The sequence below is a fragment of the Monodon monoceros genome, unplaced genomic scaffold, assembly GCF_005190385.1.
Source record: "Monodon monoceros isolate NGI ecotype Baffin Bay Population unplaced genomic scaffold, NGI_Narwhal_1 Super_Scaffold_2, whole genome shotgun sequence".
Lineage (NCBI taxonomy): Eukaryota > Metazoa > Chordata > Mammalia > Artiodactyla > Monodontidae > Monodon > Monodon monoceros.
This window is the reverse complement of record NW_021703776.1, coordinates 49,928,378-49,953,401: the sequence shown is the minus strand read 5'-3', so window position 1 is coordinate 49,953,401 and position 25,024 is coordinate 49,928,378. Positions and strand designations below refer to the sequence as shown.

The 25,024-nt window shown below is 35.6% G+C and overlaps 1 protein-coding gene across 10 annotated transcripts in view; it reads left to right on the top strand.

Moving 5' to 3' along the window:
* The window catches only part of AKAP9 (A-kinase anchoring protein 9), a 149,225-nt gene that overhangs the window by 48,493 nt on the left and 75,708 nt on the right, over positions 1-25,024 (top strand). For all 10 annotated transcript variants that reach the window (XM_029234410.1, XM_029234411.1, XM_029234415.1 and 7 more), the window contains 7 exons: positions 2,414-2,493; positions 5,638-5,782; positions 6,512-6,597; positions 12,448-12,562; positions 13,025-13,223; positions 17,894-17,990; positions 19,242-19,334. In XM_029234410.1, coding sequence (XP_029090243.1) covers positions 2,414-2,493; positions 5,638-5,782; positions 6,512-6,597; positions 12,448-12,562; positions 13,025-13,223; positions 17,894-17,990; positions 19,242-19,334 — 815 coding nt within the window. The remainder of the gene's footprint in view (positions 1-2,413; positions 2,494-5,637; positions 5,783-6,511; positions 6,598-12,447; positions 12,563-13,024; positions 13,224-17,893; positions 17,991-19,241; positions 19,335-25,024) is intronic.

Below are 25,024 nucleotides of genomic sequence, written 5' to 3'. Positions count from 1 at the left end.
TCTAACAAAATTATAAGTATTATGAAACAAATAAGTATCACTTAGAGCCCACCACTCCATGATTCTGTTCTTGACTTAGACCCCATAGAGGAACATGACTGGGTATTCCAGTCCTGGACTCATTTGTTCATATAATCTATAGGATACTCGTTTACGTGCTTGAGAAATCTAAAAATCACTGAGTTATTTTCCCCAAGAAGTCAGCAGTCCTGTGGGAAAGCAATATAAAATAAACTCTTAGAAAACAATAGGAAAATTTCTATGCTAGAAGAATGAACAGAAAGAATGGAAGGAGGGAGAAGAAAAGTCTAGTACTTCCTGGAAGAGTGAGGCAGTAGGCAGGAGTAGGGAGGTTGGAATTTTAGCGAAAGCTCTTGAGTTTTAAATGTGGAGATATGAGAGACTGCATCCATTTTGGAGAGTTGAGAATTCAAGGTGTGCGAAAAAGTACTGAGGGATAAAGATGGAAAGATTGGCAGGAGCTTGGTAAGAAAAGACTTCATATACCCTAAGTGAAGCATTTTTAATCTTTATGCCAATGGTGATAAGACCTAATGCAGGATTTTCAATAGTGGGAGTAACATCGTAAGATTTTTAAGATGACAGCATTGAGGCAAATTGGGGGAGGTGATAAGTGATGGGAAGACCAGTTAAGCAACTTTGGCAGTAATTCTGTTAACATTAAGATGTTGAACTAAAATGTCATTGGGGATTGGAGAAGGAAGGAAAGTTTAAGAGTTAAAGAGGTAGGCTGGATATCAGCTCGGTGCTTTGTGACCGCCTGGAGGGGTGGGATAGGGAGAATGGGAGGGAGGGAGACGCAAGAGGGAAGAGATATGGGAACATATGTATATGTATAACTGATTCACTTTGTTCTAAAGCAGAAACTAATACACCATTGTAAAGCAATTATACCCCAATAAAGATGTTTAAAAAAAAAAAAAAAGAGGTAGGCTGTAGTCTGCAGTTAATATTAACAGTAAAAGGGGAAGGAGTTGAGAATGATCCCTAAGTTTCTAGCTTGAGTAGTTGGAATGAGGGCGACTCCAGTCATGAGGAGGATAAGGACCAGATTTGTGGAAAAAATAGTAAATTAAGCTTGGAACATTGAGTTAAAATTACCTGTTGACTTTGAAAAAGAGATATCTAAGGGGCAGGACAAGAATAATGACGCAGATGTAGAGAATGGACTTGAGGACATGGGGAGGGGTAAGGGTAAGCTGGGATGAAGTGAGAGAGTGGCATGGACACATATACACTACCAAATGTAAAATAGATAGCTAGTGGGAAACAGCAGCATGGTACAGGGCGATCATCTCGGTGCTTTGTGACCACCTAGAGGGGTGGGAGGGAGATGCAAGAGGGAGGAGATATGGGGATATATGTATACGTATAGCTGATTCACTTTGTTGTACAGCAGAAACTAACACAACGTTGTAAAGCAATTATACTCCAATAAAGATGTTTTTTTAAAAAAAACCCCACAAATTAATTAATTAATTAAAAAAGGAGAGATATCTATTAGGCAGTTGAAAATAGAAAGCTGAAACCTAAGAGGGAGGATTAGGCACAAGATAAAGATTTGTAAATCAAAAGATCATTTGAGGCCAAGGACAAGAATGAGATGCCCTGGGAGACTGTAGAGTGAGCCAAAGACTAAGATGGTACTGTGTAAGGAGCAATATTTAAGGAACCGTAAGTGGAAGACTAGTTGCAGTTAACTTTTACCTTTAATACTTATTTAATTAATTAAATTAAACTTCCTCTGTTCAAGGTATCTTTAGGCCCCCACTCTGGACAGATCTGCCTTTGGGAGTGAGGTGGCTCATACGTTTGGAATTGTTTTGTTGAACAGAGTAGAATTTAAAGTGTGGCTTAAATAAGAATACTGTACTTTTTCACTTCAGCAGTTCTTTGTCAGTTGAATAAGATTTTAAGCATATATTGTTTGTATTGGTATCCTCTTCAGATAGAATCTGTAGTGTTTCAGGCTACAAGTTAGTTAATGAGTCCGTTAATGGGCGATGAAGTCAGTCCAGTGATAAAGTAGAACAGAACACATTGGCGTGCATAGCATGTAGAAAGAGTAAATGTTGATTTGTGAAATTTTTGTTTCAGTTTTATATGGATGTATATATGTAATAGGTTATGCTGTATGATGTATTTCTAGTATTGGGTTGTAGTAAAAAAAAATTGTAAGTCACTTCTTTGTACCATTTTGTGGGATATAAATTGAAAATCCTACAGATTATCTTAGCTGGTTAACACTGAGCAGCACAAAATAACATTGAAAGAAATAAAGAATTTAAAACTAATCTTATTGCCAGGAAGCTTCCAGTTGACATAGATTTAATATGAAAATAGTTTCTAAGTATGTAAACTGAACATTTTAATGCAATATCTATTCTATTAGGTGATGAAGTGAAGCCTTTACAAATGCTCATTGGAAAACTTCACAGGGCAGTGTCTGAAGAATGTTCTCATTTTACACAGGTAAGGTATTAGTTAAAAAGTACTTTTACCATAATTCAGAAAGATACATGAACCACAGTGTTCACTGCAGCACTATTTACAATATCCAGGACATGGAAGCACCCTAACTGTCCATCAACAGAGGAATGGATAAAGAAGATATGGCACATATATACAGTGGAATATTACCCAGCCATAAAAAGAAACAAAATTGAGTTATTTGTAATGAGGTGGATGGACTTAGAGTGTCATACAGAGTGAAGTAAGTCAGAAAGAGAAAAACAAATACCCTATGCTAATGCACATATATGGAATCTAAAAAAACATTACTGATGAACTTAGTGGCAGGGCAGGAATAAAGACGCAGACGTATATAATGGACTTGAGGACACAGGGAAGGGGAAGCTGGGACTCAGTGAGAGAGTAGCACTGACATATATACACTACAAATGTAAAATGGATGGGCTAGTGGGAAGCTGCTGCGTAGCACAGGGAGATCAGCTCGGTGCTTTGTGATGACCTAGAGGGGTGGGATAGGGAGGGTGGGAGGGAGGCTCAAGAGGGAGGGTATATGGGGATACATGTATATGTTATAGCTGATTCGCTTTGTTGTACAACAGAAACTAACACAACAGTGTGAAGCAATTATACTCCAATAAAGATATATATATTTTAAAGTACTTTCAGACAAGAAATGCTAAATTTTAAGTTAATACAAATTTGATAGGCAGAATCATCTGAGTTAGTTTTCCCTACTATCTTACCTTGGAACTGTATTTAGAAAATATTGCTGAGTTTTTAAGTTTAAAATGAGCATTTAAATGTTTTCCTGGGGCTTCCCTGGTGGCGCAGTGGTTGAGCGTCCGCCTGCCGATGCAGGGGACGCGGGTTTGACCCCCGGTCCGGGAAGATCCCGCATGCAGCGGAGCGGCTAGGCCCGTGAGCAATGGCCGCTGAGCCTGCGCGTCCGGAGCCTGTGCTCCGCAACAGGAGAGGCCACAACAGTGAGAGGCCCGCGTACCGCAAAAAAAAAAAAAAAAAAAAAAAAGAAAATGTTTTCCTGATAATCAGTTCGAAACAAAAGAAACCTAGGTAAATTATCTCAGCAGTAGAATACACAAAAGTTATGCCTAATTTAAAAAAAACAGACCAATAGAGCCTTAAGCAGGTCTGTCTCCTACCCCTGCCCACTTTGGTGGTTGAGTGATTTGATGACTTACCTGGGGATCTTGCCCAAGACTAGTGAGATAAGATTTCACACTGTAGATTGCCAAATCTAAAAACTAATTATGCCAAGTATAATTATATTTGTGAAGATCAGGTGAAATAGGAGCGCTTCTGCACTGCTGGTGGGGGTGTACTACCTTGAGAAGCAGATTGGCAAGGTATATTGTTGAAGATATGTACATCACACAGCCCAGGCATTTACTTCTACTTAGGCTCACATTTGTGCACAACCAGATATGTTCATTGCAAGAATGTCTATGTTAAGTCAAAAATTAGAAACAACTCAGATTTTTATCTGCAGGCAAATGAATAAACAAATTGTGTTATATCTGTACAATGGAACACCATATTGCAGTGTTTGCTAGGTGTACTAATATCAGCAAATCTCAAAAGAAAAAGTATAAAAACATGCATGTTAGAGTAATCACCTCTGGGCAGAGAGACAGGTGAATGAAATAGGTAAGCAGTACTTAATTCAGAAATCTTCAAATCTGTATGTAATGTTCTATTTCTTTTTAAAAATATGGATATAATATGACAAAATATTAGTATTTGTTACAGCTAGGTAATAGATGAACTATTTTTTCTGCATATTTGAAATAGTTCAAAATTTAAAATACATGCCTAGGCTTTGTCACAGATCTCCATCCTAGCCTGTGTATTTGTGAATCGAAGAGGGAGGAGGATGGTATTAGTTGGGAAGGTAAAGCTCCCTTACTGATTCTGATTACCTACAGAATAGTTCAAAAACAGTATTCAAAAAAGCAAAAGAAAGTCAGAAATAACCACATTCATTCAGCCTCCACCTCTGCCGAAGGGTTCAGGCATTGATTGTCCTTTCATATCCATTGTTGATAGTCTGTAAATATGGAAAGAGGGCCCAAGTCACAGTAGTTTATTTATAAGCTGACTTTATATTTTCTTTTCTTCTATTAATGGTTTTACTTGACCCCCTAATCTGAAGTTGAAATATGAATCAGCTTGTAATGGAGAGGTCCCCTGGAGTTCATCGTGAAACCTGGTTTTGTCACTAATCATTGATGTTACTATGGACTAGTTACTTCATCTTTCTGGGTCTGTTGCCTCACCTGTAAATTGGATGATCAGGTTTCTACCAACCTGAATCAATTTATCAATTTATGATAAAATTCTACCTTAGGAACTGTGTTGAAAATTTAATCAAGTCAATTATTAATAGTATAGTTTAACTTTTAGGCAAATCTCAAGAAATAGCAACAATAAGCAAATTGGTTAAGTCTAGGAGTTGTTGATTGTTATTTCCAGTTGCATGAGGGGCACAGGTGAAACTTATTTAGAGGGCTTATCAGATGATTATGTGGCATATGTTATTTGTAAGTGATGATAAAATTATCTGTTGCTCAGGAGAAAAACCAGAATGATGTGTCAAATATTTTTTTTCCATGTGTAAACCACAGAATAGTATTCTCTTATGTTAAAGTCTATGAATGTGATCTCCTACTTCATATATTGTAATTTCTATAGAATTTATAGACTACTTTTTGAACTTCTGTCCTCATCTTTTTGTGTTTTTCACAAGGGTAGTCGACCTTACAAAGATAACATCAGAATAGGATCCAAGCCAGAAAGTGGTAGATTAAAGTACAAGATATATTCATTATGAGGAAGAAGCAAAAAGTTATAATTTGATAGATATATTTGATATATATTATAGATAATGAAGACTATCAATATTTTCCTGGTGTAAGAAGAATTTCACATTCTATATGTGGAGAGAGAAAGATTTAGACTTGGTTATTTCTTCTGCAGATTGATTTGGTATACAGAAGAGTGTTTTCTTACTGATTTTTCTGTGTCATTTTGACTGTCTTTTGCATATAGAAAAATAGTGTTTAATGATCTTTAGTGGCAGAAATCAAAATTTTAATTTCATAAAATACCTAATTTTGTTGTCAACAGACTTTTTGCAGTGTCCTTGGTGAACATTATACTTCTGCTTTAAAATGTGAAGTAAATGTAGACAAGAAAGAGGAAGAGACTTCCGGTGTTCACACTTCTGAAAATCAAGAACTAGAATTGCAAGATTATAAATATGAAGTTCAAGGTAATAAAGGCTTTACCACATTATTGAACAGAGTAATTTTCTTAAATGAATTGGTAAACTTTCTCTGTTAATTAATGATTTTATCACTTAGCCAATTTGAGTTATCTTAACATCTTGTTTTTTCAGGTTCATGAAATCTTAAATCTTTAATGTACATTTTTAGTTTTACAATGCAGTAATTGTGATATAAAGAGAACCAAAGCTGTCTACAAGTTTCCTTGTCTCTTTATCCTCTGTTCCTCTACTTCCATCTTTTCTCACTGTAATTCTTAATTTTATACCATAGATCCAAACCTTTAAAAGTTGTGGTATTTTATTGAATAAGTCTGTTGGGGTTTTATCTTTTTTTTAAAGAATAAGACATTCAGTTATCTTTCTTAATAGGAATCCTGTATTAGTTCATTTTTACAAATTATAACCTCAATTAATTTTTTTGATATTCCTTCACAGATAAAATGTTTCCTACCCCTGTCCATTTGTATGAAGAATGAACAAATATGTACAAATTAATGAATGCCAAAAGAAATTAATGTATTTTAATGTGAAATTGTCAAGTTAATCTTTGTAGCAGGCGTTCCACATTATTGAGGTTTTAATTGTTGGTTACTAAATCTATGAATTTTACTTCTAGCAGGCAATTTTCTGAAGTTATCAATTGATGAATAATACTTATTGAAAGAAGCAGACTTTTATTGTAGAGTGAAATTATTATAATTGTTTATCATTTAGATTTTCAGGAAAATGTGCAAACTCTTCTCAACAAAGTAACAGAAGAATACAACAAACTCTTGGTACTTCAGTCACGATTAAGTAAGGTCTGTAAAATGGAAAATGTATAATGATGTTTGCATTTATTGTATTACCTGCTATTTTGTAAGCTATTTCATCAACCAAGAATTTCTAAAATAAGTGAACATGAAAAGAAAATTAGGGGAAAGTGACATATATATATATATAGTATCAGTGAGCTGAAGGAATTTCTGCAATTTGAATACTCTTTACCCCTTTAGAGAGTTTTTGAAGTCATGATAAAGTTAAAATGTATATAAAATGTCAAATTGTAAACTTTGTGAAACAGTTGCATTTAATTTTACATATAACATTTTTTAAAGCAGTGAGTCTGTTTTAGAGAAAAATGTGATTAGTTGTTTAGAATATAGCTGGTTTCACATGGTGTGTTATATAAAATTTCTTTCAAGCAGTTGTTTTAGAAATGTGCACATAGAAAACTAAGAGAGTATAGATGGCATCATATAATTTATTAACTACATCAGAAAAATGATGTATATTAGTTCTTCCTCTTTCTCTTCCCCTCCTTCTTTTTCCCATTCTATTTTACCCCCTTTCTCCTTTCCCTCTCTCTTCCTCTTTCTGTGCAATTAAAGCACAACCTTATCCAGCCTTTCCTAAAATCTATAAACCTATCCCAGTATCTTACAGATAACTATGTAGGAGGACAGGTGGATGGTGGATAGATTCAAAGCCCTTCTTTAATTCCACATTTCTCTACAATTACTAGTTTTCTTTCTCCTTCCATTCATAGCTAGATATTGAACCCTATTCAGAATCATCATACCGTTTTCTTACCAGTACCCTTAGTAGTCTAGATTTCTTCTTTTTCTGCTGCCCTTATCCTGCCTCTGAGAACCCTTCTTCTTCACTCATACTTGGGTTTCTGAGGGCTGCTAAGAAAATTAGATGGTGATGTGGTTTGGTGACACTGCATAATCATGGTCTCTGACTGCAGCTGGACGCTCAGGATCACTTGACAATTCTTTTATGTTGTCATTTATTCTCTCATAGTCCCCTCAGTGGATGCTACCTAATGTTATAACTTCCCTCGAGTCATACATTCCATTTCTACTCCCCTTTTTTCTTTCTGCCACATCTGTTCTGTTGAAATCTTTCTTAGTCTCTTTTATTTTTTGGTTTATTATGGATTTATACCTTTTAAAGATTCATTATGATTTTAATTGAGTCATGGGGAGGGAGGAGAGATATATGTCAGAGATCATGAACATAAATGCCTACGTGAGCTCAGCTCATAAAGTAAGTGAAGAAGGCCAAGTGAAAGCTGGAAAAGTGAAACCTGGAGAAAACATACCTCATCTAAAGGGGGCAGAGACTGCTCAGCTTCACATGTTGTTGTCACGTAGGAACAGGGCCCAGTGTTGTTTATTCCTTCAGTTTATCAATTTTATGTGAGGTCTTTTGCTTTTTTAAGTGTTGGGAAGTATTAAAAATAAAAAGGATTTTTTTTTCCCCTAATTGGGAAACAATTAGGAAGGAAAAAAAAACAAGAAAAACTGTTTGGTACCCAAAAGAATACTTCTATAGCCTAGAATTAAAGTCAAACTTCTACTTTGCAACTGTAGGTGTAAACACATGCTCAGTGTTATCTTGAACTAGTTTTCTTTTTAATTCTGTTATTTTTTTATTTTGTAGTATTAGCTACTTTCTTAGAATATTTTCTTCCCTTAGCTTCTGTGGCTTCAATTCTGTGGCTTTTTAAGCCTTCATTGTGGGTTTTGCCCACCCATTTATAGTCACCAAGAATCTGTGCTTGATCTGCTAATTATGCTGTATGCTGCCTTCATTCACTTCCATGGCTTCCAGATCTCTGTGTCTAGTCAGTTCTTACTCCTGAGCTACAGAGTCGTATATCTAATTGGTTGTCTGTACTCGAGTATCCTTTATGTATGTCTCAATCAACATTGAAATTGAATTTATTAATTTCTTCCCCTTAAACCAGCTTCTCTCCCTTCTCACTTTTGAAGAGTGACATTCAACCAGAAACTTGAGGATCATATCATCCTAGACAATTCTCTCCCCTAACTCCTGATCTCACATCATACTGAAATATACTCTGAAGGGAGTACAAAAGAAATGAAAGATGTATACCTTGCTCTCATTCAGTTATTCAGCCAGTAATTTTTATTTGCTAATTATATGCTAGGTTGTACTGTGTACTGGGAATAAAGCAGTATACAGTGTAAATAGTTACTAGACAGAAGGAATTGATAAATTGATGGACTTCATAGGCTAATTCAAGAAATATGATGTGTGTATATGTATATATATGTATATAAAATAGTTATCCAAGGCAACATTTAATTAGTATACAAAAGCGAAGTACTTTTGGGACTTCCCTGGCGGTCCAGTGGTGTTAAGACTCCATGTTTCCACTGCAAGGGGCATGGGCTCGATCCCTGGTCGGGGAACTCCAATCCACGTGCTGCAAGGTGCAGCCAAAAAAATAAAAAATAAAATAAAAGCCAAGTACTTTTGGAATTAAGCAAATATGTAGATGAGTATAGGTGCAAATAATTAAGGAAGAATTCTTGGAGGAAGTGGAACTTGAATTGGACCATGAAAGATGTGTAGGTTTACGTAAGGAAGAGGAAGGGGAATAGCATTCCAGGTGGAAGAGGTGATATGATCAAAGTCTTGGAGGTGTAAGTGCGATATATTAGGGACATATTGCTCAAAGAGCAATGGACTTTAAGATTAGAGAGGTTAGACTGTACCAACCTTTGAATGCTAGGTGACACTTTTGTGGACATTAAAAAGCTGTTGGAGGGGCTTCCCTGGTGGCGCAGTGGTTGAGAGTCCACCTGCTGATGCAGGGGACACGGGTTCGTGCCCCGGTCCGGGAAGATCCCACATGCCGTGGAGTGGCTGGGCCCGTGAGCCGTGGCCGCTGGGCCTGCGTGTTCGGAGCCTGTGCTCCACAACGGGAGAGGCCCAACAGTGAGAGAGGCCCGCGTAATGCAAAAAAAAAAAAAAAAAAAAAGCTGTTGGAGATTTGTGATCATGGTCTAGACATCATGAAGTTGAACTTTTAGGGAGATTAATCTGGTGGCAGTGGGAGGTAGGAAATAAGAAGGGACGATTCATAAGATATTTTAAGGAAGGACCTAAAGAATTTGGTAGTCAGTTGATATGGAAGTAAAAAGAGAGGAACAAGACCAAGACAACTCATTATTTTTTTCATTCCCTGTATCAGTGAAACTTACACCTTACATGTCTGTATAATAAGGCAGAGTATGGGTGAGCTGAGGGTCCCTAAGACCACTCCTCAGTTCAGTGGTTCACCAGAAGAACTCACAGGATTCAACATAATAGTGGTACTCAAGGCTAAGATTTATTACAGCAAAAGGATACAAAGCAAAATCAGCCCCATAAAGGTTTGAAAAGGAGCATGGGGCAAAGTCTGGAGGAAATAGGCACAAACTTCTAAAATTCTCTCCTAGTGGAGTCACAGGAAGACACACTTCATTCCTCTTGCAGTTGTGACGATACATGCTAAGTTTTGACTACTAAGGAAGCTTACCTAAGCCTAGGAAACCATAGTTCTTTTTTATCAGGTGTCAGCCAAATGGGCATCCTCTGCCAGAACATACCAAATTCAGACTTCCAGAAAGAAAACATGTGTTCAGCATAAACCATATTGCTTGTACATGAGACTCCCTTACAATTTAGGGAAACTTTTATATTAGTGTAGAGAACCGTTTACCAGCTAAGTTTCCAGATGCTAGCCAAGGGGCAGACTTGTAAGCAGGCCTTTTTAAAGAGATAGAAATCTCACAACTTCTGTGTTAACTCTTTTCTGCACAATAGATAAAAAAGTGAATTTCACATTTTATCCCAGCAAGTTGGCTACAACTGTAGAGGCATCCCAGACGTTGGTTGGGATGAGTCAGTCGGCAGTACATCACTGCTTAACCTGTTAGCCTCATCTACTAATCCTCTTCCTCATTTTAGCCATATTGAAATACTTAGAGTTTCCAAAATACACCCATATCTTTCAGACCCCTGGGGCTTTTTTGCATGCTGTTTTTTCTGTCTAACACTGTCCTTCCCCCTCCGATTTGCTTAGTGTATTCCTACTTACAATTCCAGTTGGTTCAAATGTTATTTCTTTTGTGTCACCTTTTTTATTTTTAAACATCTTTATTGGAGTATAATTGCTTTACAATGGTGTGTTAATTTCTGCTTTATAACATAGTGAATCAGCTATACATATACATATATCCCCATATCTCCTTCCTCTTGCATCTCCCTCCCACCCTTCCTATCCCACCCCTCTAGGTTGTCACAAATCACCCAGCTGATCTCCCTGTGCTATGCGGCTGCTTCCCACTAGCTAGTACATTTGGTAGTATATATATGTCCATGCCACTCTCTCACTTCGTCCCAGATTACCCTTTGTGTCATCTTCTTTACCTATCCTCCTAGACTAGAAATTTCTCCCTCCATTCTCTTATTATCTGTACTTTTTATTTTTTTGCACCTACCTTTCTCCATTATTTTAAATACTTGATTACCTTCCTTTCTTTCCTGTTCCATTCTTCAGAGTCAGGAAGTCTTCTCTTTATTTCCATTTCCTCTTCTTAGCACAGTGCTTTGTTTAGCACATGGTAAAGGCTTACTATATGTTTACTGAATGAATTAAGTGACAGTATAGAAAGGTTGAGCTGTAAACTGAAGTATTTACCTCATGGGCTTTATTTTCTCTAGGAAGTAGGAGGTAAGATCCTTGGTTGAAATGTACACAGCGGGTAGGAGTGAGGTAGAGGACGTGATAAGAGTAGTACCAACTGAAATAGCTTTCATGGGAAATAGCTTTTATCCTGTTGCTCACCTCCTTCTACAGTATCCTTTGTTCATCTAGTATAGCAAGTCCAAACTCATCCCTTGCTTTTACGGTGCTCTTTATACCTACCTGTCTTATTTATGTGGCGCAATTTCCTCTGTCCCTCAAGATCATTGTCTTCACTACTTATAGCAGGTCATTCTTTCACAAATGTTCTTATTCTTTCTTCCATGTAAACTTTCCTAATCATTGCCCAAAATGTTGGAGGCCCAAATAAAATTTGACTTCCTCCATAATTACTCAGACCCACATCAGTCTTTCTTCTGTTATTGCCCTTTAGTCAAACATTATAGTTTAATGCTTCTCTAATTGTTTAATTTTACTTCCCCAATTAGTTGATGAATTCTGTGAGGGCAGATACACCTTTTTTTTTTTTTTTACTCTTTTTATATTCTTACTCTCCCTTGTCACAATACTGGCCACATAGTAGACCGATTATTAAATATTTGAGAAATGACTAAATTAATACACATCTGACATATTGCTGCCTAGTTTTAATAATTAAGGAAATAAGCTGAGGTTTATCTGTTTTTGCTGTTTTCCTTCCTTTTATATAAAGAACAGCATACATTTGTCAGTTACCTTGTTGTATGTGAGGTATATCCAGAGATTAATAGCAGAAATAGGTATGTTATTAAGTATTGATAATATCAAATTTACTGTGTATGAGTTGAAATTTCAGAGATCAAGTCATACTTTAAATATTATTATGAACTTTATACCAAATTCTGTGCCGCTCCTATTTTTATAGTAAAATGAAATTCCTTCTGGTTATGAAAGAACATTATGTTTACTAATATAATATCAATGCTGTGAAGGGAATGGGATGTGAGTCACTGTGTCAAAAGAGAGCGTGGAATAACTTGGAAGGGAAAATATTTGTATTAGAGTGTCACAATTTTAGGTGATTTTGGAAAAAACATTTTAAAGGTAAAGTTGCTTTTATATAGTTTTCACAATCCTAGGTCATATATTTATGTCACTGCTTTTCTTCTGTTATTTTCAATAGATTCAAAGACAGCAGACAGGTGATGTGAAACTTGAATTTGCAGAAAAAAACCTACCAAAAGAGGAAACAGACTTTTTGTCAACCCATCCTCAGATGACAAATTTTCAAGACACTGGTAAATTTTGATTATATACCGTAATGTGGTGTTTTTATACCAAATGTTCAGTAATTTGATTTTTTACTTTAAAATTTGAGACAACGTAGTGCATTGGCCATTTCACTGTAACCCTCTTTGGTCTCAGTTTTCTCATCCTTAAAATGAAAGATTTAGACTACTCATGTCTTCCCACTTCTTACATTCTCTGGTTATACATTATTTTCAATTTAAAGACATAAAATTGGTAGTTTTAGGGGTACTGCAGCCATGAATATAGAAGAAATGATCTTGAATTACACTATTCATGTTTTCTTGTTATCATGAGTCTAAATGAGTTTAAATTGATACCTGAGTTATTACTACTAAAAAACATTTTTCAAAGAAGAATTAATATTTTCTGCACATTCAAAACAGTGACTGTGGTATTTCACTAAGAAATTTGTATTGAAATGTGCATTTTCTTCCATTCATGTAACTCAGATGTTTGTCATAAAAGAAAGTTATCTGCTCTGCAAGATACTGAAAAAATTAAACAACTTGAAGGGCAAGTTCAAGAATTAGAAAACCTCGTATCGTCTTTGCAGCAGCAACTGAAAGAAACTGAAGAAAACTATGGGGCAGAGATTCATTCTTTGCAGGAAAGGCTACAAGCTGTTAATGAGTTTACAGTTCAGCCAAGGTATCTATCTACTTATAATTTCATTCAATAGTATTTGTAGCTTAGTAACAATCATAGTATGGTTGTTTTAAGAAAAAAGTGTAACTTAAGCAAATTTGCTTGAAAGAGATGGGCTATAGCATTGCCAAGAAATAAGAACAGAAGATAATTCTTCATCTCTGAAATGTGTGACGTAAATGTTAATGTAAACCAAATACATTTTATAATAGGAATTTTACTTACACCTTTATTTTATAAAGATGCTTGTTGTTATGAATATGCTAAGTTAAATCAGGCGGTGTGCATGTTACTTGTTTATTGTATGCCCAGTCTTTGCTACTTTGATATGGGCAGTCATACTGGACTTTCTTCACTTGGTTGTCTAATGCTCAGATTCACCATGTCCAAAATACAACTCCATCTTCCCCTCAAAATTTGCTCCTCTGCAGCCATCTAATTCCATCTCTGGTGACTCCTCTTTCAAACCTCACTTCCAGTCTATCAAGAAATGCTGTTATCTCTACTTCCAAAATAAATCTAAACTGTACCACTTCTCATCCCCTGGTCCCTGCCATCATCATGTCTCACTTGGATTACTGCAACAATGGATCTCCTTGCTTCTACTCTAACTCTTCCCTAAAGTTCGTTCTCAACACAGTTCGAAAACTTTGCTTTTAAAATTTAAGACAAATCATGCTGTTCTAGTGCTCCTCTGTCCTTACTGTGCCTTACTTGGACCTATATAATGGGTCCCTGTTTATCTCTCTGAATTTATCTCCTGCGGACTTGCTTGTCACTTACTATTGTAAAGCCACAGAATCTTCTCGAGATACTCAAACCATCAGTATGCTCCTGCCTTATGAATTTCTCTCTCATTGCTGTTCCTCTACCTGGAATGATATTTCTCTAGGTATTTCCATGCCCAACACACTTACCTCCTTTGGGTCTTTACTCAAATGTCATGTTCTCATGAGGCCTATCCTGATCACCCTATTGAAATTAAAATCATCCCTTATAACTCTGTATATCAATTTCCTGCTTCATTTTTCTGTATTAACTGTTTTATATATATAAAACTATATATTTATATAAAATAAAAACAAGTCTATATTATATTTGGAGGGGAGGTTTATTTATTTGTTTTTGTTATCTGTCCCCTGTGAAGGAGTTCAAGCTTTGTAAGGGGATTTTTGTTTATTTATTCACTGTATCCCAAACCCTATAATAATTCCCTATGCATAGTAGGTGCTCAATAAATATTTGTTAAATGAATGAACAGTTTATAATTTAGTAGGGAAGTGTGCTGTAGTATGTAACTAGCTCTATAAAGTCCTCAGAGATTTAACCTAACTTTGACTGGCTCTACTGCTCTAAGAGTGATGTCTCTATAGGCACTTGTTATTGGAACCTAAAGACAAGGGGGTTTTTTGTTTTGTTTTGGGTTTTTTTGGAGACAAAATACTGAATTTCCACACTTCTTCGGAAGCATTCTGTTTCTCCATCTTTTATTCAGGGTCTGTATGTAGGCTTTGGAATTGTTTATCCAGCATTGGCACAGCCTTATAAAGCTTCCATTTTATTTGAGGTCAGTGGTTCCCAAACTTTACCATGCATTAAAAACACTGGAGGTTTTTGAAATTATTAGTGTTTGAAATTATTATTTTTTCATTGTTATTATTGAAATTACAGGTTACTGGATTTTACATTTGAAGAGTTAGAGTCAGTAGCTTAGAGATGGATTCTGGTCATTTGTATTTGTAACAAGATAATTCTGAAGCAGGCAGTCCATAGATTGATATTTGGAAACTATTACTTTAGGTTTTTTGATAAGAAAGAAAATAGGTATATAGCAAGAACTCTTTCATAACCACTTACAGTATTTCAAGTTTCCTTCCTTTAATTAGTGATGTTTTCTCTCCAAAGCATGAAGAAAAGGAAGTTTTTTGGAAGTGTAGACCTACTTTGCTGTTCTTGCACTTGGGCTTTTTGCCAGCTCATCATGCTGTTTTAGAGTTTCTCTAATAATCACTGGAAATGTATTAATACCTTTCAACTAAAACCATTAGTTTTCTCCCACCCTGCAAAAATGAGGCTTATTGACTGCCATGTTCACTCCTACGAACATGTATTTAAAGTTATTTCTTGTTAAATGTCATCACATATTTGGACACAACTATAGCACTTTTTGAATAAAGAATATACTGTTCTCCTAAGATAGACTTGAACTAGTTTAAGAAAAGTAATTGTCATTCATTTAACAAGTATTTGGTGATGTCATACTAGAAACCTCTTGGCGATATAGTATGGAATTGGAACAACCATGAGCTTTAGAGTCATACAGACCTACATTGGACTCCTGATTTGACCTTTGACTGGCTATGTGGTCTTGGGCTGATATATAAACATGTCTAAGTAATATTAGGGAATAAAAACTACCGTGAGATCGTGAGGATTAAAAGAAGCCATGACTGGGAAGAGACTTGGCTGGATGTCATGGAGGAAACTTTAGATGTATATAAAATGGTCCTTTACCTCAGGGGACTTCAGTCCAATCATTGAAATAATACTTTTTCACAAAACAGTAATTTTTTTAAAGTAATGATTGAGGAATATAACATGACGATACAGCCAAAGTGCTGGAACATAAACCCATGTCTTTGTGGCATTTTTCAGTGCCCATCACTTGACATTTCTTCAATGATATTTTTTGGAGTGGCTCCAGGGGGAATGGAAATGAAGGGTTGACTATGAGACATTGAGATAGAAGGAATCTTGGGAGCAAAGCAGAGGAAAGATGACCTCTGTTGTTTGAGCTAGAGAATATGGAGGTTTATGATGTATTAATATAAATAGAGAAATCAGACAGGTGGAGGGTAGGACCTTAATTTGTAAGATGGGAACAGTGAATTTGGTTTTAGCCAGACTATTTTTTTTGAATTTGGGGTAAACACTTTCAAATGCTATAAAATTACGGAATTGAAGTCCTTGTGGACTAAGCAGCATTTTTTTTTTTTTTTTGAAGTTTGGGTCTTTATAGCTGGATAAATAATCAGGAGGATTTTCCATGGGCTATGAAAATAAGAAGACATGAAACAAAGGATCATAATAGTGTATGCAAGAAACTCTCAGGAAACAGACAAAATGATAAGAAAGAAGAACCAGGAAAGGGCAGAGAATAAAGACAAGAAAAATGAGTTTGTATGGTCATGTAACATGAATATAGAAGATGTATAGGCAAGTCACAACAGAAGAAACTTTCACGACCAGTAGCATTTGAAAGAATGTGTAATCTCAAAAATAAAGACATACATGTTCTAAGAAAGTTTTAAGACTGTTATGACTCTGTGTTGTTGAAGTTTTGAGAAAATACTTAAATGGTACTGTTGTGGAGTTAAATTAATGTAAGTTTTTCAAATATGGCATTATATTAAAATTTTAAATGTTAGAAATTATAGGATTTTTTTTATGTAGAAACATCTACAGATGTGTGCAAAGATATATTTATGAAGATTTGCACTGTAGCTTTATTTGTAAGAGTGAACATTTGGAAATGACCAAATACAATACAATCCAGAATAAGGACATGAATACCAAAAGATAGATTAAATAGATTAAAAACAAAAAATTCCAGAAGTGGTTATGTATAAATTAAGAATCTTTCTCATTGTCACTGCCCACCTATTCCACTAGAGGTAATCAGTGTTACTTTTTTTTTTTAAATGAAGGTCTTATTTATTTATTTATTTATTTATTGGCTGCATTGGGTCTTTGTTGCTGTGCGTGGGCTTTCTCTAGTTGCAGTGAGCGGGGGTTACTCTGTTGCGGTGTGTGGGCTTCTCATTGCAGTGGCTTCTCTTATTGCAGAGCATGGGCTCTAGGAACGCGGGCTTCAGTAGTTGTGACACGTGGGCTCAGTAGTTGTGGCTCGCTGGCTCTAGAGAGCAGGCTCAGTAGTTGTGGCACACGGGCATAGCTGCTCCACAGCATGTGGGATCCTCCTGGACCAGGGATTGAGCTTGTGTCCCCTGCGTTGGCAGGTGGATTCTTAACCACTGCGCCACCGGGGAAGCCCATCAGTGTTGCTTTTGATGTGTATTCTTCCAGACTTTTTTCTGTGTGTGTGTGTGTGTAAATTTTTAATAAAACAGATTTTACAAACTGTTTTTACTCAATAATAGCATAGGTAACTTTAAAAAAATGTTAGGGCTTCCCTGGTGGCGCAGTGGTTGAGAGTCCATCTGCGAATGCAGGGGACACAGGTTCGTGCCCCGGTCTGGGAAGATCCCACATGCCGCGGAGCGGCTGGGCCCGTGAGCCATGGCCGCTGAGCCTGCACGTCCGGAGCCTGTGCTCCGCAATGGGAGAGGCCACAACAGTGAGAGGCCCGCGTACCAAAAAAAAAAAAAAAAAAAGTTAATACTTATAAACAGCTCCATGTCATGCTTTTGTAGTAGACTTTATACAATGGCATAAAATTCAGGGATAATCTGTTAAAATATTCTATCATTTAATTCTGCTGCTTTATTTTTAATCAGTCAAAAATATGACTTAAGTTATAATACCTGTAACTCTTGACCTGTCATTCTTGTTTCCATTGCCCCAATACACATTTTATGCATGCTGTAAATTTGGACTAACAGTAAAATTTACACACAACACTAATTCTTTCATCCTCTTTTATTTATTTTTAGCTTTTCCATTGATTCAGTGGTAATTACTGAATCTAATGTACAGAAAACAGTATACCCTGGAAGTTGTCTAAAACAGAACATCGATGGTGCAGCAGAGGTATTATATCTTTAAACCGTTATATACACTGATTTTATTTTTGTTACTATCATTTTTATGTCTGTGGTTTAATAATTATCCAATAAATAGTTGCTAAGAATTAAGTATAGTAAATATGAGGATAATACATTATGTAAAAGACCCAGAAGAATATATAAGTGAAGAAATTTGATGTACTTTCATAGCATAGGAAAAACACAAGAAAGTTAAAATTGAGAGGTGCTTTTTCCCCCTAAATACATTCTAGTTTAAAATTTGTCTTGTTTTATATAACATGGGGTGTATTACAAATTAGTTTCAGTGCCCTGAACTTTATAACAAATTAGTTTCAGAAAAGAGAAACAGCTTTCCTTCCTACCATGGGGATTTGAACTAGGCTGCCTCTGGAATAGTATTTAGGAATTCCCAAAATTCAGTATGCTAGGGCTGGGACATTGGATGAGGCTTTCTTCAGCACAGGACATATGCTATAGAAAAGCCCCTCATCTTTTACAGTATATCTCATCTAGCTAAACCACCTTTTGCCTCTCCTCAGCACTGTATATATTCCCAGTTTGTGGCCACTTTTCTCAAACATAACTGTAAAACCCTGATCTTCACTCAGTAAATTTTTAGTTCTTAAGTCCTACAGAAAAAGATCATTGCTGTGTCTCATTCTGGATATAGAAGAGAGACATTGGCCACATTCTCAATTCTTCCACATTCATCCCACATGGAATATCTGTTTGGATGACATTCAGATAATTGGTAAAGAAGTACTTTCTTGCCAAGAACATGTTTACATTTAAATAACCATTTTTCTTTTTTCTGTTTATAAAAGTAATTTCTATTTGTAGAAAACTGGATACTATTAATAAGTACCAAGAAGAAAAGAAATTTGTTTATAATGTCATGAGCAAAGATAGGCACTGTTAACATTATTTAAAATTAAATACATGCACATCTTATTAATTATATTTAAGAAGTATCTTTTCCCCACTCTAGAACTGTGTGTTAGTAATTATAAATATATTTCTCACTTTGCATCTTTGTTAAGTTCACTGTAGTAAGTACAATTATTTAGTAGAATTGTACATTAGAATTATTCACTAGAATTATTGTTTTTAATAAAGGGAGCAGAAATGTATTAAAATTTTTCAGAAGCTTTCTAAAAAATAGTAATCTTCTGAAGATATTTGAGAGTAGAAGTTTAAAAATAAGTGGTGTATAATTAGTGTAAATAAACATGTCATATTTTGCTTTTTAATTTAGTTTTCTGGTGAATTTGGAGTGAAACAGGAAACAAATATGGTTAAGTTGCTGGAAAAACAGTACCAAGAACGATTAGAAGAAGAAGTAGCTAAGGTAAGTTTATAGTTTATTTGGAAGGTTATTGTGGTCTGTATTCCCTTTTAGCCTTCAAAAAATATACGTTTTATTGGTGGTAATGCACTTTATTTTTTGTTGTAAATTTTATACATAGCTCATTTAAGTTGTCAAATACTGGTATTAACCACAATTGCCTTTGAATGGAATGTTCTGTGAGTTTTTCTTTTGAGTAACGCATTCTTCTCTTGATGTAGAATAGCAATTAGAAACTTTTCAGAGTTATAAATTTGTTAACCTTGTGAGTAGTACCATAGGAAAGAGTTTGGCCTTCCTTAAAGGTGGGGGATATGGTAGGAAGTGAGAAAAGTGCTTGGTCTTCTATGTATTACCTTTGCCTACGTCCTCCCAGAGAAGTTGCTGTGATGTTAATGACTGTAGATGCTGTTGGCTGCTATGCCCAGAGCTATTCTTGTAATCTCCTGAGCACCGAGCATATCACCTAGTATACCGTTATGATTCCATTTCTTTTGTCTCTGTATTCTCTTTTAAAATACTTATACCTAATTGGGTTCTTATTTTGGAACAGGTGAATTCTGAGTTTGTCTGCTTGTTTTTTATAATATTTAAACTGTTACAATGTAACAATCATAGTGGAGTATATGCATTTTAAAGTGGAAGGAGTGACAGAATTTACAGGAAATACATAAGGAATTAGTTTAAACATAAATTAGATGAGGTCAAGACTCAAGGAAATATGTGGGCCATAAAGACCTACTCACTTCTATATCTGAATTGAATATTTAGTTCACAGTAAAAAGTGAGGCACCATCACTTTTATATAGCTCTCACTATCTAGTTCTTTTAGAGACTTGCAGGTTTTCTTTTGTACTTAACCTTTTACATAAATTTCTCAAGTGAAATGTTTATAGCAGAGCATCATAGTATAGTAGTTAAGAACATGAGGTTTGGTATAGGATTTACCATGCTTTAAATTCTTGTTCTGCTTTACTAGATTTGTGATCTTAGGAAAGTTACTTAAGCTTTCAATCTCGGCTCCCTCTATGTTAAAAGAGGAGAATAATAGAAATAATAGTAATTCTTGTGAAGATTCAATGAACTAATACATATAAAGCACCTAGAAGATAGTAAAGACTCATAAGTGACATTTTTAAAGTAGTCTTACTACTATGATAATGGTGATGATATAAATCTGTTTTGTGAAGCATCATTTATCCAAGCTGATAGCAGATTACCAAAGTACAGGTCAGTGAAAACTGTTCCAAAGGCAGCCAAGGTACTGTGATCCAAGAGACAACATTTGATGGCCCAGCTTGATCCTAGAATAGTATAGATGGTTTATATTAGTCACCAGTACAGATAGGATTATGCTCTACCCTATAACCCTCACATACGATATTAGAAAAAGACTGAGAAACATTGTTTTAAAAGCACAGGGTATATAGAAGAAGCCAGTAGAGGTAGTGATTCCCAACATAGATAACATTAGATTCAGCCTGTGATTTGTGTAGGTACTACTGAAAAAATAGACATTCATTAGCATTTCACTGCCAGGCAGTATTTTGAATGCTAGGGTATAACAGAGGAAAAAGAGATGAAATCATTACTCCTATAGACCTTACATTCTAGTTGGTGCAAATAGACAATATACAGACGGTAGTAAATACTATGAAGAAAAAAATGAACCAGGGTAATAGGACAAGGAAATTCCATGGGGAGTGAGATGATGTTATTTTATATAGGGTAATCACAGAAGACCTCACTTTTGAAGTGACATTAGGGGAGATTCCAGATGGAAGTGAGAGAGTGAATCGTGAAGATAACAGATTGAGCACCTTTTAAGAAAGTGGGATGCAAAAGAAAAAGTCAACAGTTCTCCAGTGGATGTCTCAAGAGGTGTCCAAGGAGAACTGGCAAGAGTGTGAAGGTCACCTGCCCAACTGCCAGCTTTGCCAAGTTGGAGGATGGTTTGATTCAGTCTTGCCACCTCTGTATTCATGGGTTCCATTTGGAGAAATATTGTGAAGTCCTGGTACAGATTTATCTCCTCAGCAGATGTTAACTAGATACAAGAAGAAGAAATACAGGGAAAGAGGGGCAAGGACTTGCCCTTCAAGGGAAGATAATACTGCAGATAATTTGACCTAAGCAAATGGAAGAATGGAGTTACTGTTTACTTAGGTGTTGGACTTAGGATGAAAAAGAACGCAAAGGAGTAGTTTCTGGAGAGGAGTGGGCGACTTAAGGATTCAGCTTTCCCGTTATATGCAAAACACTTATTAAATGTGTAAATATAAGTGTTAAGGAAGTGATTGGATATATAAATCTAGAGTTCAGGAACTAAGATAAAACTAGACATGTAAATACAGTAGTTAGTATCTAGTTAGTATCTAGTGTTTTTCAAGCTATGAGATATAACTTCTTTTTAAGTCATGAAATCAATTTATTGGTTTGGGACCAGGATTTTAATATTAATGGAAAAGTTCAATTATATAAAACATATACACACAAGTACCTATGTATGTATGCTTTGGGTCACAATATAAAATGTTTTTTTATTGTTGTTGTATGTATATGTTTACCATGGTTGCAGTGAAAAATATTGAAAAAAATTAATATAGTGAGTGTAAATAGAGCAGGGACCTGGGAACTGAGCCTAGAGAATGCCGATGTTTAATGCTTTTCTTTTTTTTTTTTTAAATTTATTTATTTATTTTTAGCTGCATTGGGTCTTCGTTGCTGCACACAGGCTTCCTCTAGTTGCAGTGAGTGGGGGCTACTCATCGTTGTGGTGCACGGGCTTCTCGTTGCAGTGGCTTCTCTTGTTGCGGAGCATGGGCTCTAGATCTCAGGCTCAGTAGTTATGGCGCATGGGCTTAGTTGCTCTACAGCACGTGGAATCTTCCTGGACCAGGGCTCAAACCTGTGTCCCCTGCATTGGCAGGAGGATTCTTAACCACTGTGCCACCAGGGAAGCCCAATGCCGATGTTTAGAGGTCAGAGAAATGAGGAAGAACAAAGGAGGTGAAGGAGTGATAAATTAAATATGGAAAGGACAAACAACTGCATCACAGAAGCCAATAATAAGAGTATGAAGAAGAGAATTATTAAACTGTCAGATGTTTCTGATAAATCAAGAAAGATTAGAAGTGCAAATAAATCATTGGACTTTACAATGTGAAATCATTGGTGACTTTCACAAGAACACATTTGATGGGATGGTAAAGACAAACTGATTACATTGGATTTGAGAGAGTGAAGGAGAAGAATGAAGAAGAAGAATTACTTGAAAGGGGAGAAGTACAGTGGTAGCTAAAGGGTGATGTAGGGAGTCAAGTAGTGGATTTTGGTTGTTGCTGGTTTGTTTAAGATCAAGGATATCACATTGTATTTCTATGCTAATAGAAGTGATTGAGGAGAAAGGGAAAAAAATAGCTGATTAAAGAGAGAGGAACAGTTGCTGGAGCAATGTCCTTGAGTAGATGAGAAGAGATGCAGTCCCCTGAAAAGTTGCCATTAGATAGGAGCATGGTAGTTTAATCCATTAAAACAGGAAGGAAGGTAAGAATATTTGACTCATGATTCAGGTATGTTTTCAGATGCAGTATTTGGAGACTGTGGAAGTTCTTCTCTGATTTCTTCTGTTTTCTCAGTAAAATAAAAAGCAAAGTCGGCACCTGAGAATGAGAAAGGAAGAGAAGATGTTGGAGCTTTAAGGAGAAAACAAGAAAACAAAGGGCTAAGAGGAGGAATAAGAAATGGAAAAGACCAGGGAAATTGAGTAGAATCACCCAGTATCACTAATGGCTCATTTCAAGGGTAGTGGTTTTGAATTTGAAAGGAGACCAGTCAGCTTGGTTTATTATTTTTCTCCTCAATTAAGTTCAGCTACACCCGCACAGAGTAGGCAGAGTTAATTGTAAACACAGGTGAAATTTGGTTAGATGGTATGGTGGTGAATAGAAAGGAGAGAATTACAAGGTAGTTGAGTCTGGTTTTTTGTTTATTTCAAACCACACAGTTCTTTTCATTATTTGTTATCCATTGCTAATCTAAATGAATATACAAAAGAAAGTGATCTTTATGATACCAGTTTTTCAGAATTTCAAAAGTTTGTTTTGTGACTTAACATATGGTCAGGTTTTTGTTGTTTGCTTGTAATCATCCTTACTGAGGTGTAATTTACATGAAATTTACATTCCCTAATTATAAGTGCAAAATTTAGTGAATTTTAACAAATGTTTGCATGTATGAAACCAACACCACAATCAAGATTTAAAACATTTCCATCACCTCCAAAGTGTTTTCATGTCCCTTTGGAGCCAGTCTCCTCCATTTTATATTGTTGGGTTCTACAATATTTAATAATACTTTGCCAAGACTGTTTGGGGAATTCCCAGGTTCAGTCCCTGGTAGGGAACTAGTATCCCACAAACTACATGGTATGGCTGAGAAAAAAAGAATATTTGTCTGTATTTTGTTTTCATGAGGAACGTTATCCCTAGCTTTATTTTCTTATAATGTCTTTGGTTTTGATATTAGGATAATGCTGGTCTTATAAAATGCTGAAATATATTCCCTTTTCTATTTTCAGGAAGAATTTATGTCATACTGGTATTATTTCAGACTTAAAATATTTTGTAGAATTAGATAATGAATCTTACTGGGCCTAGAGTTTACCTTGTTGGAAGTTTTTTTTTTTTAACTGAATTCAGTTTCTTTAATAGATTTTGTTATTTTCAGGTGCTGTATTTATTTTAGAGTGAGCTTTGGTAGTTTGTGTCACTCAAGGAATTGGTCCATTTCATCTAAGCTGTTGAATTTATTGTTGGTAGAGCTGTTTATAGTATCCCTTTATCATTTAATGGCTGTGGGATCTGAATGTCACCTGTACTTTCTCACCTTTTTCCTTGTCAGTGTAGCTAGAAGTTTATTGCTTATATTGGTATTTCAAAGGATCCAGCTTTTGGGTTTTTTAAAACTGTTTTTGTTTTATTTTCATTGGTTGTTCTTTATTTTTTGCTTGTTTCTGTTTGTTTTGGGTTTAATTTGCTCTTCTTTTTCTAGTTTCCTAAAAGACCTTTCTTCTTTTCCAATATATGCATTTAATGGTATAAGTTTCCCTTTAAGTTTTTCTTTAAGCTGCATTCCACAAATTTTCATTCAATCCAGATCTTTTATTTCTCTTTTGACCTCCTTTTTGATTCATAGGTTATTTAGAAATGGGTTGTTTGATATCCATATCTTTGGGATTTTCAGATATCTTCCTATTGATTGATTTGATTAATATAATAATTTTTAATTTCTTCATGGTTGGGCATACCTTGTATGATTTCAGTTCATTAAAATTTGTTGCCCCAAATATGTTCTGTCTGCTTGGATACTCCATGCATACTTGAAAAGAATGTGTATTCTGCTGTTTTTCACACTTTGTTTCCCTTTGGTGTTATTTCCCTTCAGCCTGAAAAACGTCCTTTAGCATTTGTTTGGGTTTTTTTAGAGTGGATCTCCTGGCAACAATTTCGACATACGACAAAGTATATGTCATCTAATTCTGAATTGTATGTTGAACATTTTGAATATTTGGTTCTGTAGACTCTAGGTCTTAAAATCCTGTGGAGATTGTGAATTTTTTTTTTAAACTAAGACAACCCAGTTAGGTTCAGACCACAAGTTCTGTTTCACCTTCTCTATACAGATTTCTTCTT